This window comes from Dysidea avara, chromosome 7 (assembly GCF_963678975.1).
Source record: "Dysidea avara chromosome 7, odDysAvar1.4, whole genome shotgun sequence".
Lineage (NCBI taxonomy): Eukaryota > Metazoa > Porifera > Demospongiae > Dictyoceratida > Dysideidae > Dysidea > Dysidea avara.
The window spans coordinates 6069653-6082055 of NC_089278.1; the positions used below are offsets into that span (position 1 = coordinate 6069653).

General features: G+C 35.8%; 2 protein-coding genes across 3 annotated transcripts in view; one reads left to right on the forward strand and one right to left on the reverse strand.

Annotated features, from left to right (window-relative positions):
• LOC136261422 (uncharacterized) overlaps nt 1-3718 on the forward strand; it is a 31368-nt gene extending 27650 nt beyond the window's left edge. Inside the window, exon 22 of one of the 2 annotated variants that reach the window (XM_066055426.1) lies at nt 1338-3718. In XM_066055426.1, the coding sequence (XP_065911498.1) occupies nt 1338-3427 (2090 nt within the window). In that variant the 3' untranslated portion in view covers nt 3428-3718. The remainder of the gene's footprint in view (nt 1-1337) is intronic. The other variant, XM_066055428.1, reaches the window with a different exon arrangement.
• Nucleotides 3719-5003: 1285 nt separating this feature from the next.
• LOC136261429 (mitochondrial outer membrane protein SLC25A46-like) overlaps nt 5004-12403 on the reverse strand; it is a 41598-nt gene continuing 34198 nt past the window's right edge. Inside the window, exon 7 of the mRNA XM_066055436.1 lies at nt 5004-5604. Within this exon, the coding sequence (XP_065911508.1) occupies nt 5035-5604 (570 nt within the window). The 3' untranslated portion in view covers nt 5004-5034. The remainder of the gene's footprint in view (nt 5605-12403) is intronic.

Sequence of the window (12403 nt, forward strand, 5' to 3'; positions counted from 1 at the left end):
TTTTATTGTACTAGCTTGTAAATCAAGTTTTCCTTACACTTGTAATAATAACTAATTGCTAAGTAACACAAGTACACAAATTTTCAACTGTGGTATGCGTGGGTTCACCAGTCATAATAATTATTTCCAAAAAAAGTACACAATAAATTTGGAATTTTCAGCTAGAGTAGGGACCATAGCACATCAATAAAAAGTACTGAAACAAGCTGGAGTAGTGCACGATATTAAATCACAGTAAAACAATAAGAAGTGCACAGTAGGGATATAACACTTCTTATTGTTTTACTGTCGTGCACTACTCCAGCTTATTTCAGTACCTTTTATTGATGTGCTATGGTCCCTACTCTAGTTGAAAATTCCAATTTTTTGTGTACTTGTTTGTTAATTTTTTATAAATAATTATTATGACTGGTGAACCCACACATACCGCATCTGAAATGGTGCTGTGCGCCTCAGCTATATCAATTATCATCTGAAAAGTGAAGTATCCATTATGCTTCATTGTCAGCTATGTTCAACCCGTTACACAGCATTACGAATCAAGAACTGTTTGAAAAGTACCTCTGCAATCCATGCGTACCGAAAGAAAAAAATGGTGCTGAGTGCCCAGTTATCAATTATCGCCTGAAAAGTGCATTATCCATTACACCTCGTTGGCTATGTTCAACCTGCTACACAGCAGTACGATTCAAGAACTGTTCGAAAAGCACATCTGCAATCAAAACAGCAACTATGAAAAATACTGACAATTTCCGTTTTGAAGGGAATCCATCACGTGCTACCGCCAAATCGACACTTTTCGCTGTTAGCAAAGATGAATGGGACACAAAGGAGGACACTGGTAAGTCCATGAAGAATGCATTGTGCATACTGTGGTGTGCCAAAAAGCACCTCCCGGGCCGAAGCAACGTCGAACAGTGAAAAAATCAAGCCCATAGCCTTAGCCGTTATCGAGTTACGCTTGTCTGAAGGCATCAGTCAGTCAGTAGAAAATTCCGTTAAATAATTTTTTTTTAATTCCGTAGCAACTTGTTGAAAGCATTTCAGGTCGATCTGAAAGCTTGTTTGGGCTTAGTTTTACTTAACTAATACTGCCTCATCGTCATCTGGGAAAATTGAGGCTGGTTTTTGAGTGATGTTATTTCGTTGGCCACACCTACTCCTTTGTGGTCCCTACTATATGGTACTATTGTACTGTATGACAACTATGGGTCTAGTACAAATTAGATTTCACATCCAAAGTCTAGATATCGGCTTTTGGAATTCAGAGGGTTACATGGACTTCATAAGTATAAAAAATATCAAATTGTTCTGTAATATGTCTGTTACTTTTTCAGCTTGCAAAACAATTCAAGTACCACATTCTCAACCAAATGAACAAGGATACCTTGAAATTCTTAAACATGGTAAAGTACCAGTGATCTCTGTTCCAGTTTGTCTGGTAGGATTTTGTGAAGCTGGTAAATCCAGCCTCTCTCATTTACTCACTGGTACTAAGCTCCCTAAGGCCACCAACAGCACCAAAGTTGCAATGTCATATTCTGTCACTGCTGGTAAGGGTAAAGGTCCATGGGAGATTAGAACTAAGAAAAGAAATGAGCAGACATTGGCTTCAGCTTTCAAATTTGCCAAGAATATGCAGGCATCGGTTGTAAATGGGAAGGATCCTGCTAAAATATTAGGAACTATGTTTGATAGCTTGTCACTTTCCCAACTAAAAAAGCCGAGGAAACCATCAGCAGATATCAAACCAGCAATACCTGCTGATGTCAGTAACATGCTGCAGACCTCATCAGGTTTTCACAGTCCAGCTACAAATTTCAATGCCAGTCCAGAAATGATCTTACCAATTCTTGACTGTGGTGGTCAGCCCATGTATCTTGAAGCCATTCCACTATTGGTTGGTCCTCGATGTATTTACTGCATAGTGTACAACCTAATGTGGAAGTTGGATGATTATGCTGTGATAAAGTTTCGGAAAGATGGTGCACTACTCCAACAAAAGGTTTCCAGTAAAACATACCTTGAGCATATTGTGGAGTGGATCTCCATCATTGATTGTCAGTTTTCTAAAGACCGTGATGGTCAGGATCAACCAACTGCTTTATTTATTGGTACACATTTTGACCTGTTTGTGAAAGAAATGAACAATGACAGAATGGAAGCACGCATGGCAGTCTGTAGTATATTTGAACGAATCAGAGCTGCCGTAGCTGATAGGTTGTGCAGTTGCAAGTTGCATATTGAGCCATTTTATGTTGACAACACAACAGCAGGTACACCTTATGAAGATGCAGCTGCTTCAGATTTGCGATCTTTAGTGGTTAAAATTGCCATGGAATATTCTATTCTAGCTATGCCATTATCTTGGCTTTGTTTACTTTATAGCCTTCAATACTCCAGCAAAACTCCCCACTTTGCCAAGCATCTCACTGAGGTGAAGGATATAGCTATTTCATGTGGTGTGAAGCGAGAAGAATTAGGAATGTGTTTGCAGGTATTACATCGTTTGTCAATGCTCCTTTACTTTCACAAAATTGAAGACCTGAAAAATTATGTTTTCACTGACCTCAACTGCTTTTTTCAAGAACTAGGAAAGATTTTTACAGTTTCTTGTAAGAGCCTTTATGAGAATGAATGGAAACATTTGCAGCGAACTGGCATAGTAACTAATCGTTTACAGTCTTTATTGTTTGAAGGTGAATTTATTAAAGGTTGGAGTTTACGTGTGTTCAAATTCCTTGGCCTTGCTGGAACTGTTGAAAAGGACACGAAGACAGCTATTATTCCTGGTCCTTTCTTTGAAAATTCATTTAGTCTACCAATTTTTCCTTCAATGATTGATGCTACGGCAAATTCTCTACCACTCAAAGAGTTCATAACATTTCCAGATGGCAAATCATTGTCTCCACTCTTTTTTGTGTTTTCCCCTGATGAAGCAATTCAGTATGGGTTGATGCAGTATACACCTCCTGGCTTTTTTACTCAACTGATTTCCAAACTAACAGAAGGTTGTCTTTTTGGAATTGTCCTGGATGCTATGGATGAGCCAAAGACTCCATCTTACAGCAACCAGTTTACATTTCGTTTTGGAAAATTGGAAATAGACAATGTCACCATCAGAGAACACAGTGACTGCATCCAGGTGACTGTGGAACGACGTGCCGCAGAGAATCTTCCTGAATTTCAACCACCAGAAGAAATCTGTTCTTTTATAGGAAAAGAAATCTGCAACATTGGTCAATCTATTCTACAACAATGGATGCCTAGGATTACTATCCAACCTTGTTTTTTCTGTAGGCATTGTTGTGAAGATCATTTTGCAGCACTTTTTAAAATGGGACCTCCTATATTGCTGAATTGTACCAAAACAATGACAATTTATAAGGCCTCACCACAAGAAATAATGTGGCTAAAGATGCTGTAATAAACCTGCTTGTGGCACTTTTAAACTGAAATTTTTGTAGTGTGTAATTGTATTAGGGCACATCTATAATGCATGTACAACTTTTAGTCAAATTGATAGTTGAGTTCAACATAAACCTTTGATTTCTCTATGTATATTTATTGTAATTTTACAAAAAGAAATTGACTTAATGAGCACAATACATATTTACACTTTGTTGTGCACACAAGTATGGGTTCTGTAGCTTGCTAAGTGTTGTACACTACCAAAGTCAGTTTATACAATACATTATACAATTGTTTCACCAATTATTAGATTAGTCATCACAAAATAGCAAAACCTTGTACATCATTTGTATTTTTGTGCTATTCAGCCATAGATAATACGGCATGGTAAAATATTGCTGGTAAAGGCGATGTCTGTATATGCAGTATACACAATCAAGTAGGGACTAACATCACCAGCCTATTATATTAGCATATAAGTTTTAGCATAATAAGTACTAGAAAGCATCAAGCATAATAATTTTACCTTTTCAGGATGCTTAGCCATGCCATGTGATTGTAATATACAGTTTGATATATTGTAATAGAATAGTCAGTCATTCTAATAAAACAATTCCATAATTAAATTCATTAACATTGGCAGAAAGATAATAGGCTGGTCCCTGTACTTGAGTTTAAATATGTACACCTATAATTATGATAAGTTGGTGCCCTTTAACCAGCATGCATAATTTGGTAAAGGTTAGAGTGCTGTTACCTACATTTTTTGGTTAATACTTGCTGGTAAAAAGTAATCTCACATCGTTTGCTATTATGTAATTACTTCATTACTTAATTTTCCAAAGTATTCTTGCTAGTAATAATTTTGACTAATCAAAACCAAGAGTTAAAAATAGAGCCCTCTTCCCACTATCATATTAACTCTATGACTACAAGTCATACAACTTACTACAGTTCAATTTGTTATACAGCACTATACCACAATTATTACAGTATGCAAGTGTTATAATTGTAGCTACAAGTCATATATGTTAGAAAAGCTGATACTAAACTAAGTTCCTTTCTCAGTCAAAGGGAGGAGACTTATTACTTCTTTATACTGAGGCCACATTTCAACTCTATTAGTTGCTTCATTGGCAGAAATCTTGAGAATATAGGGTTAGTAGATATAAATAAAATATCAATAGAAACCAGGACAAAATGAGTATAAAAATGTGGTTTCAACAAAATGGCAGCATGTTTGCAACTGTAGTGTTAGTGAGCTAGGCTTTGAGGTTTTTACAGCTACACACCTGGAAGAAAAAGAGGTTGTACATAGGGTTTCTAGTGCTAATTTAGCCTCATTTTCCACTTGTGAAAATTTACAATAATTTTTTTTCAATCTATGAATAAGGTGGGTTGGTTAGGCCCATAAATCAACTAATCAAGTTGATATGACCTGAAATGACAATATTAGTGGACATAAAGTAAACCAGTGGATGATGACCTTGATACACAATAATTAACCACATGAATAAAATTTCATCATTTGGTATAAACTAAACATTTCTATATGCATACAGATAATATTGTAATATATTACACAATGCAGCAGATATTTTTGTATTCTGGTATATCTACAATTTAGCTATGAGATTGTCTCATTCTATTTCGTACATTTGACGCTACATGAGATGTGACATATAACAACAGTGTCTGTAGTCCATACTGCAGGAGCAGACTGGATAGTCCACGATATAGTCCAGACAATCCATGTGTGCTCCACACACTTTTGAAATAATCCGTCAGTCCCACACAATTAGTAGACAAATAAATCACTTCATTTCCATCGTTCACATTGTCCACTAACATTGGCAAGCCTTGTGACAGCATCTGTGCAATAACTGTTTCTATTGGATAAGTAATTAAATCTGTTATCAGTGATGACCAGTACCAAATCCATAGTCTAGTGGTAACTGTAGTTACAAGGTCTTTCTCATTAGAGGTGGTTGTAGTTAGCCATCTTGATTGTACATATTTCACAGAGTGTTGAATTACCGGCTGTAACAATTCTTGAGCCACACTCAATGCTACCATAGGGACCAGTACAGATATCATGGACACTTTGTCTTCAGAAGAAGACAGCATCGGTCGCTGCATAAACAACTCCCATGCACCAGACAATCCACCAGTGTAAATTTTTTGCTGTGTGTTCTAAACAAATTAACACATAAGCACAAATGGATTACAGTACCTAACACACATAGAAATTACCAATTTTGTCTAAAATTAATGTAACTGGATCTGCAAGAACCCCACATGTTAGCACATTATTCAAATTCCATTTTAATATAGTTTCTTTATCAGCCAAAAGTCTCCCAAAGCTAAGAACTTTCAAAGTTACAGCACTGCACAAAGTGGTAGCAACAGAAAGATCGACTTGTACAGTGGCAATACAGAAAATAAACTACAGGTGCTTGATTACAGTCCTCTACAGAGATGTGACTTATATCATGATGTTCTCTGTGAACAGGTGAATCCATTGCTGGGTAAGTTTTTTTTCTTCCAGGTCCTTCCTGTGACCAGAGCAAAGGCGAAAATGTGAGGAAAAATGTCAGCAAACCACTCGTCCAAGTAATGCTCATATCTGTCATCTCCTTGGAAGTACTAACACAAAACAAACTCCTCTTGCTTTGGGGAACCACTATCAGGGTTTTTGCTGTTAACACCTTCCTTCATGGTGAAACAAGAGCTGAAAATATACAGGATTTTTATGTTTTGTAGATATTTTACCCAATATGTTTTATACGTTCTACGTACTGTAAGCTTTAACATGGGATTCTTGCAGATCTGGTCATAAATGTTTGCACTATGGATTGGTTATCAGATGGACAAATCTCAAATATCTGAAATTACAATCAAGAGTCAACCTATACTTCAGTCATAGCTTTACTATATGCTTCAGTCAGTCCTAGTTTAGTTGATCTACTTCATTGAAGTAATTTTATTTTTTTATACTTGTTTATTAGAATATCTCAATTACACATTTGTTACACACATGTTTAGGTTTTGCCTCACTGTTAGCACATAAGTACAAAAACATTACAAATATACTTTTTGACAAATTTTATTTAATTTTGAGAATGAGAGTGGTTAGTAAAAAAGGTTTCACAAAAAATAATGCTTTAAAAGGTATATAAGGACAGAACAAACATATGAAAGTAAGAGGTGATAAAATAGTTGTACGGTAAATTGTATATAGTGTACATAGTGAAACGATGAGTGATACCTATTATCAAATCTAACTCCCTAACAGCGTACACAATAGGTAACAGCTGATAACAGCTAACTAATGATCTATTGAGCAGTATAGCCAACAATATTATCTAGACATGAGGTAGCATGAATTGAACACTACCATAATTATTTCAACAAAGTTTAAAACTCCTCATCACAACAACACACATCTTTCCAGTTTGAACTCAGTTGTGAGCAAAACTTTTAGTTTCTGAACAACTAGTGACAATTAATCTTCATAAAATTTCTGTCATAAGCTGTTGTCTGCATAGTAATTAAATATCCCATTAAATCTTAAAAGTGATAGAGTTATAGTCTCTATTGAGTAGTCTATTAGAATATGCAACTAGCAGGAAGAAAAAGTTGTATAAAAAGTGCATTGAAAAAGGAACTTTGGTCTAAGCAGAAATCAGTAATTAAACGCTTTCACCACTAATCCATGCACTACACATTTTATAAGTCAAGTATAACTAGTAACAAACTGTAGGGATGCGTATATGCATTGCTATGAAGTTAAGAAAAGAAAATTAATAAACTGTAGTAGCTATAGATAGCTACTTATGACAGTATAATGCACATATCAATCTATTGTACTTTATAGCTACTTGTATAAAGAAGGTGATTGTACCATCAAACTGAGTTTTGTGGCAGAGTCCAGACCATGGACCCTCAAGGATTTTTTAGGTACATGTACAGTTGGAAATATGTATAACGTATTGGAAATCATTTTATTATACAGCAAATTTTTTAGATAACAGTATTTAATCAGTTGATGACCATGAAAGACATATCACAACAGAAATAAAAAAATTAATCCATAACTAGAAGTCAGATTAATTGTTATTATGCAATTATAATAGTATCTAGTGTTTTCTGACAAGTGAAAATAGTAAAATTCATGTTTAGTGTTTTACTACAAGTTGTACAGTATGTTGTTTTTCTGTCATAGGTAGCCCAACTGATATTGAGATTCGTGCCTTGTCAGTTACTCTAGCTTCATTATCATTGTTATACTCCGATACTCAAGATGGATGAATGTTAAGAATTAAACTTATGGACAAACTGAATGTTGAATTCACAAAGATATTTGAAATAGAGCTTGCTGGTAGTGCAGCTGCAAATTTTGAAGATAGTAAACGACACAAATTTTCTAAGCTTTTAAAGGAATGGTTGCAGACAGAGGAAACGTTAACAAGAATTGTTACTCAGAACTCTCATCTCAGAAGTTGAAGATATTGTACCACAGGGCTTGAAGGATATGTTCTTTATAGGTATGACATGCATCTACATTATATACTCTTGATAGTTTGGTACACATATAGCACAGGGGCGTAGGAAGCATGGGTGTTATAGGTGCTTGGGTACCTATAAATATTTCTAACCAGAATCAAAATTTCTAAGGCAGTATCATCCTTCCTTTTCTAAATTGTCAGTGATTCCATCTGCCATAGTCCATAGACTTAAACAAAGGTGTGGTACATCTACAGGTATGTTAAAATAATAGAATACAAGTCCACTCATCAAAGATCAAGATACTCTAATAGTGCAGTCATATACTCTAATAAAACAGTCAAGAGTAATATTATTATTTAACTGCTTGTCACGCAGTTACAGTAATATAAACTGAGTTGCTGATTCACCATTTAGTGCTATTTTTGATGTGATTAGAAATTCTTTGGAAGATGAAAATCAAGTTGATCTATTAGTAGTAGGACACCCATGAGTTAAGTATCTTTCTACGTCCCTGTAGCATCTGCACTATTACAGTATAACCCTTGGTTATCCCATTTATCAGAAATTGGAAATGACTGTTGTATTAGGATATTTTGAGTACAGGTGTATATAAGATGTTTGTAAATGGAAGACTGCAGACAGGGTTGTTAGTTATGTACAAACACTAATATTATACCTTTGTTGGCTTCTCATTAGGAGGAGTAGAATATAGATTTGATGAAATTATATATAAAGGAGTAAAATTTGTATTAATGTTGGTCTCTATTACGAGTTTGCGTGCAAAATGTATTATGGTGTGTATTACAAAGTTACCATTACTGGTCTGCCATTTTTTGGAGTCTGGGTTTAATGGGTACAGAATGGGACCAGAGGAGGTACGACATAGTTCACATGAGCCATAGGGTTTATACATTGAGCCTGGGTACTACTATAAACATACCAATTGAGTGCTTTTCTTATGCCAAATTCAATGGTGTAATCTACCCCATTCAACTCTGATGGTTCGATATGATCTATCGGAGACTTTGTCATGTGATAAATGACTTGAAGTATGAAATGGAGTTCAAACAGCCACCAGGAAAGAGGGCACTTCTGATAATGAAGTAATGGGTGTCCAGGGAGCCTTAAAATCTTTCAGAGTCTATTAAGATGTTCCTTTTTGCAATTTAACAATTTTAAATATGCAATTAATGTGAATTCTTTCCAATGGTGCTTATGTCTCCTCTGGAATGGGACATGAGCACTATGAGTATTTCTGTCAAGCTAGGAAAAGTTTGACAATACAAATATTGAGTACTAGCTTTAAGACAGGTAAGCATTATATTAATTTTACATATTAGATTGTTTGTGTACTGTGTAAATGATAAAGTTTATGTAGTCTTGCTCTTTTCCTCACACAGCTTGTAAAGAGCTGCAGGTACCACATCCTCAACAAGCAGAGCTAGGATACCTTGACATTCTACAACATGGTACGGTACCATTGATCTCCGTTCCAGTTTGTTTGATGGGCTTTTGTGAAGCTGGCAAATCCAGCCTCTCTCATTTACTCACTGGTACTAAGTTCTCTAAGGTCACCAACAGCACCAAAGTTGCAATGTCATATTCTGGTAAGGGTATCAGTCCATGGGAGATTAGAGCTAAGAAATGAAATGAACAGGCATTGGCTGCAACATTTAAATCTGTCAAGAGTAAACAAGCATTGGTTCCAAGTGGAAAAAATCCTGCTAAAATATTAGGAAGTGCATTTGATAACTTGCAACTGTCAGAAGACGCCAAACAGTCACCAGCAGTACCCACCAGCACTAATGATGTGCTGCAAACCTCATCAGATTTTTGTAGTGTAGCTTCCGATTTCAGTGTCAGCCCAGAAGTGATTCTACAAATTCTTGACTGTGGTGGTCAGCCCATGTATCTTGAAGCCATTCCACTATTGGCAGGTCCTCGATGTATTCTAATGTGGAAGTTGGATGATTATGCTGTGATAAAGTTTTGGAAAGATGGTGCACTACTCCAACAAAAGGTTTCCAGTAAAACATACCTTGAGCATGTAATGGAGTGGATCTCCATCATTGATTGTCAGTTTTCTAAAGACCGTGATGATCAAGATCAACCGACTTCCTTGTTTATTGGTACACATTTTGATGTGTTTGTGAAGGAAATTTTCAACAGTGACAGAACAGCAGCACTAATTGCTTTCAACAACATATTTGAGTGAATCAAAACTGCAGTTATTACTGATAGGTCGTGCAGTTGCAAGTTGCACATTAAGCCATTTTATGTTGACAATACCACTGCAGGTACACCTTATGGAGATGCAGCTGCTTCAGATTTGCGACCATTAATAGTTGGAATAGCCATGGAATATTCTACTATAGCTATGCCAATATCTTGGCTTTGTTTGCTTTACCAACTTCAACTTTCCAGCAAGCTTGTTATGCATCTCAATGAAGTGAAGGAAGAAGCTGCTTTATGTGGTATAAAAGAAGAAGAATTACAAATGTGTTTATGGGTATTCCATTGGTCAATGCTCCTGTTTTTTTCACAATACTGAAAACCTAAAATGATATGTCTTCGATGACTTTGACTACTTCTTTCAAGAAATAGGAAAGATTTATTTGGTTTCTAGTACTGTAGCGTATGAAAAGGAATCGAAACATTTACAGGCATAGTGACTGATCGTTTGCAGTCAATGTTGTTTGAAGGTGAATTTATTAAAGGTTGGAGTTTACATGTTCTAGGTTCTCTTGGACTTTGTGGAAGTGTTAAAAGAGGCAGTAACACTGCTATCATCCCTAATCATTTCTTTGTAAATTCATTTAGTCTGCCAATTCTTCCATCTATGATTGAAGATACCGCAACTTCTCCACCACTAAAAGAGTTTATAACATCACCTGACGGCAAACTGTTGTCTCCACTTTTCTTTGCATTTTCACCCAACAAATCAATCCAGCATGGGTTAATACAGTATACACATCATGGTTTTTTTCACTCATTTAATTTCCAGACTAACAGAAAATTATCATTTCAATATACTCATAGATGCTAGGGATCAATCAACAACTCCATTGTACAAAAACCATTTCAAATTTTCTTTTGAAAAATTGGATGTCATTAGCAGAGAACATGACTGCATCCAGGTGACTGTGGAACAACTTGTCCCAGAGAATTCCTCAGCGGAATGTCAACCACCAGAAGAAGTTTGTTCTTCTGCTAGGAAAAAGATTTACATCACTGGTCAATCTATTGTACAACAGTGGATGCCTAGAATCACCGTCTACCCTTGTTTTTACTGTAGGCATTGTTCTGAAGATCATTTTGCCACACTCCATAACATGGGTCCTCCTATACTATTGAGTTGTACCAAAACAATGAAGATATTTGCTGTTGCACCACAAGAAATGATGTGGCTACGCTATGACATGCATGAACATTTACTTTCATGAACCCTTCATAACCATATAACTCCCATGTACATGGAGGGTAAATCTGACTGTGAGCTTAGCCATATCTATACAGTATATAGCTATATATGTTATGGAAATATATTAATAGTTATTGGTTTGTATGTAAAAGTAACAGGTGGATCCTTCGGATAGGTATATAACTGCCCAGCTATTAATTATATTCGTGAGATTCGCTGCATGTAACACTGGTATTTCCTTCACGCTACACAAAATTAAAAAAAAATTGAGAGGAAGTTATGACTTCAAACCCATCAGATCCTGGATTGCATATGGCCAAAAGTATAATGCTCTACTTGCATGAGCCTCAGTATCTATAGTGGTGGACAGGTTTGTGCTGTCTCAATCATGCATACTTTCATTCTGTGTGGTGCTACAAATGTGTAGCAACCTGCAGGGAAAAAGCAGCTCACTTTACGCTTTGTGAGAAATATGACTAACTAGTGTTCTGATAACTAAAGCATCTAACTAACTCGAAGTTGTAAATTAAAGTTCATTTGACTGATGTTTGGATAACTGCATAAAATACTGGGAAGTAATAATATATAATTAAGAGAGATATTGGAAACTAGCATTATAGTTGGGTAGTTTGAGGATGCATTATAATAATGATGGAGATTTCTATGCATCATTCTAACACATGCAGACTCTGAAGTGATCAAAGATACTATGGTGGATGTGATTTTGTTAGCCATGCACACATCTCTTAGTGCCAATCCAAGTTCCTTCACCAATAAGAGAATCCCAGGGAACTATATGCATACCATTTTCTAAGCATTTTGAACTATATAAGGCAGTTTAAAAGGTTTCTTTTAAAAACTTCAGCAATGAATTGGTGAGACCTACTATAGCAAGAGTTTATAATGTGTTATAAACTCTTGACTATAGGGGTTGCACATTGAGATCCATTAATGGTCTGCAGTTTATAATGTATTTTCTGATTCTGGACTATAAAATGTATAGTTATTATTTTGTTTATTTCATGCAATATTAGCTCAACATCTGGGTCTATACTGCTATGA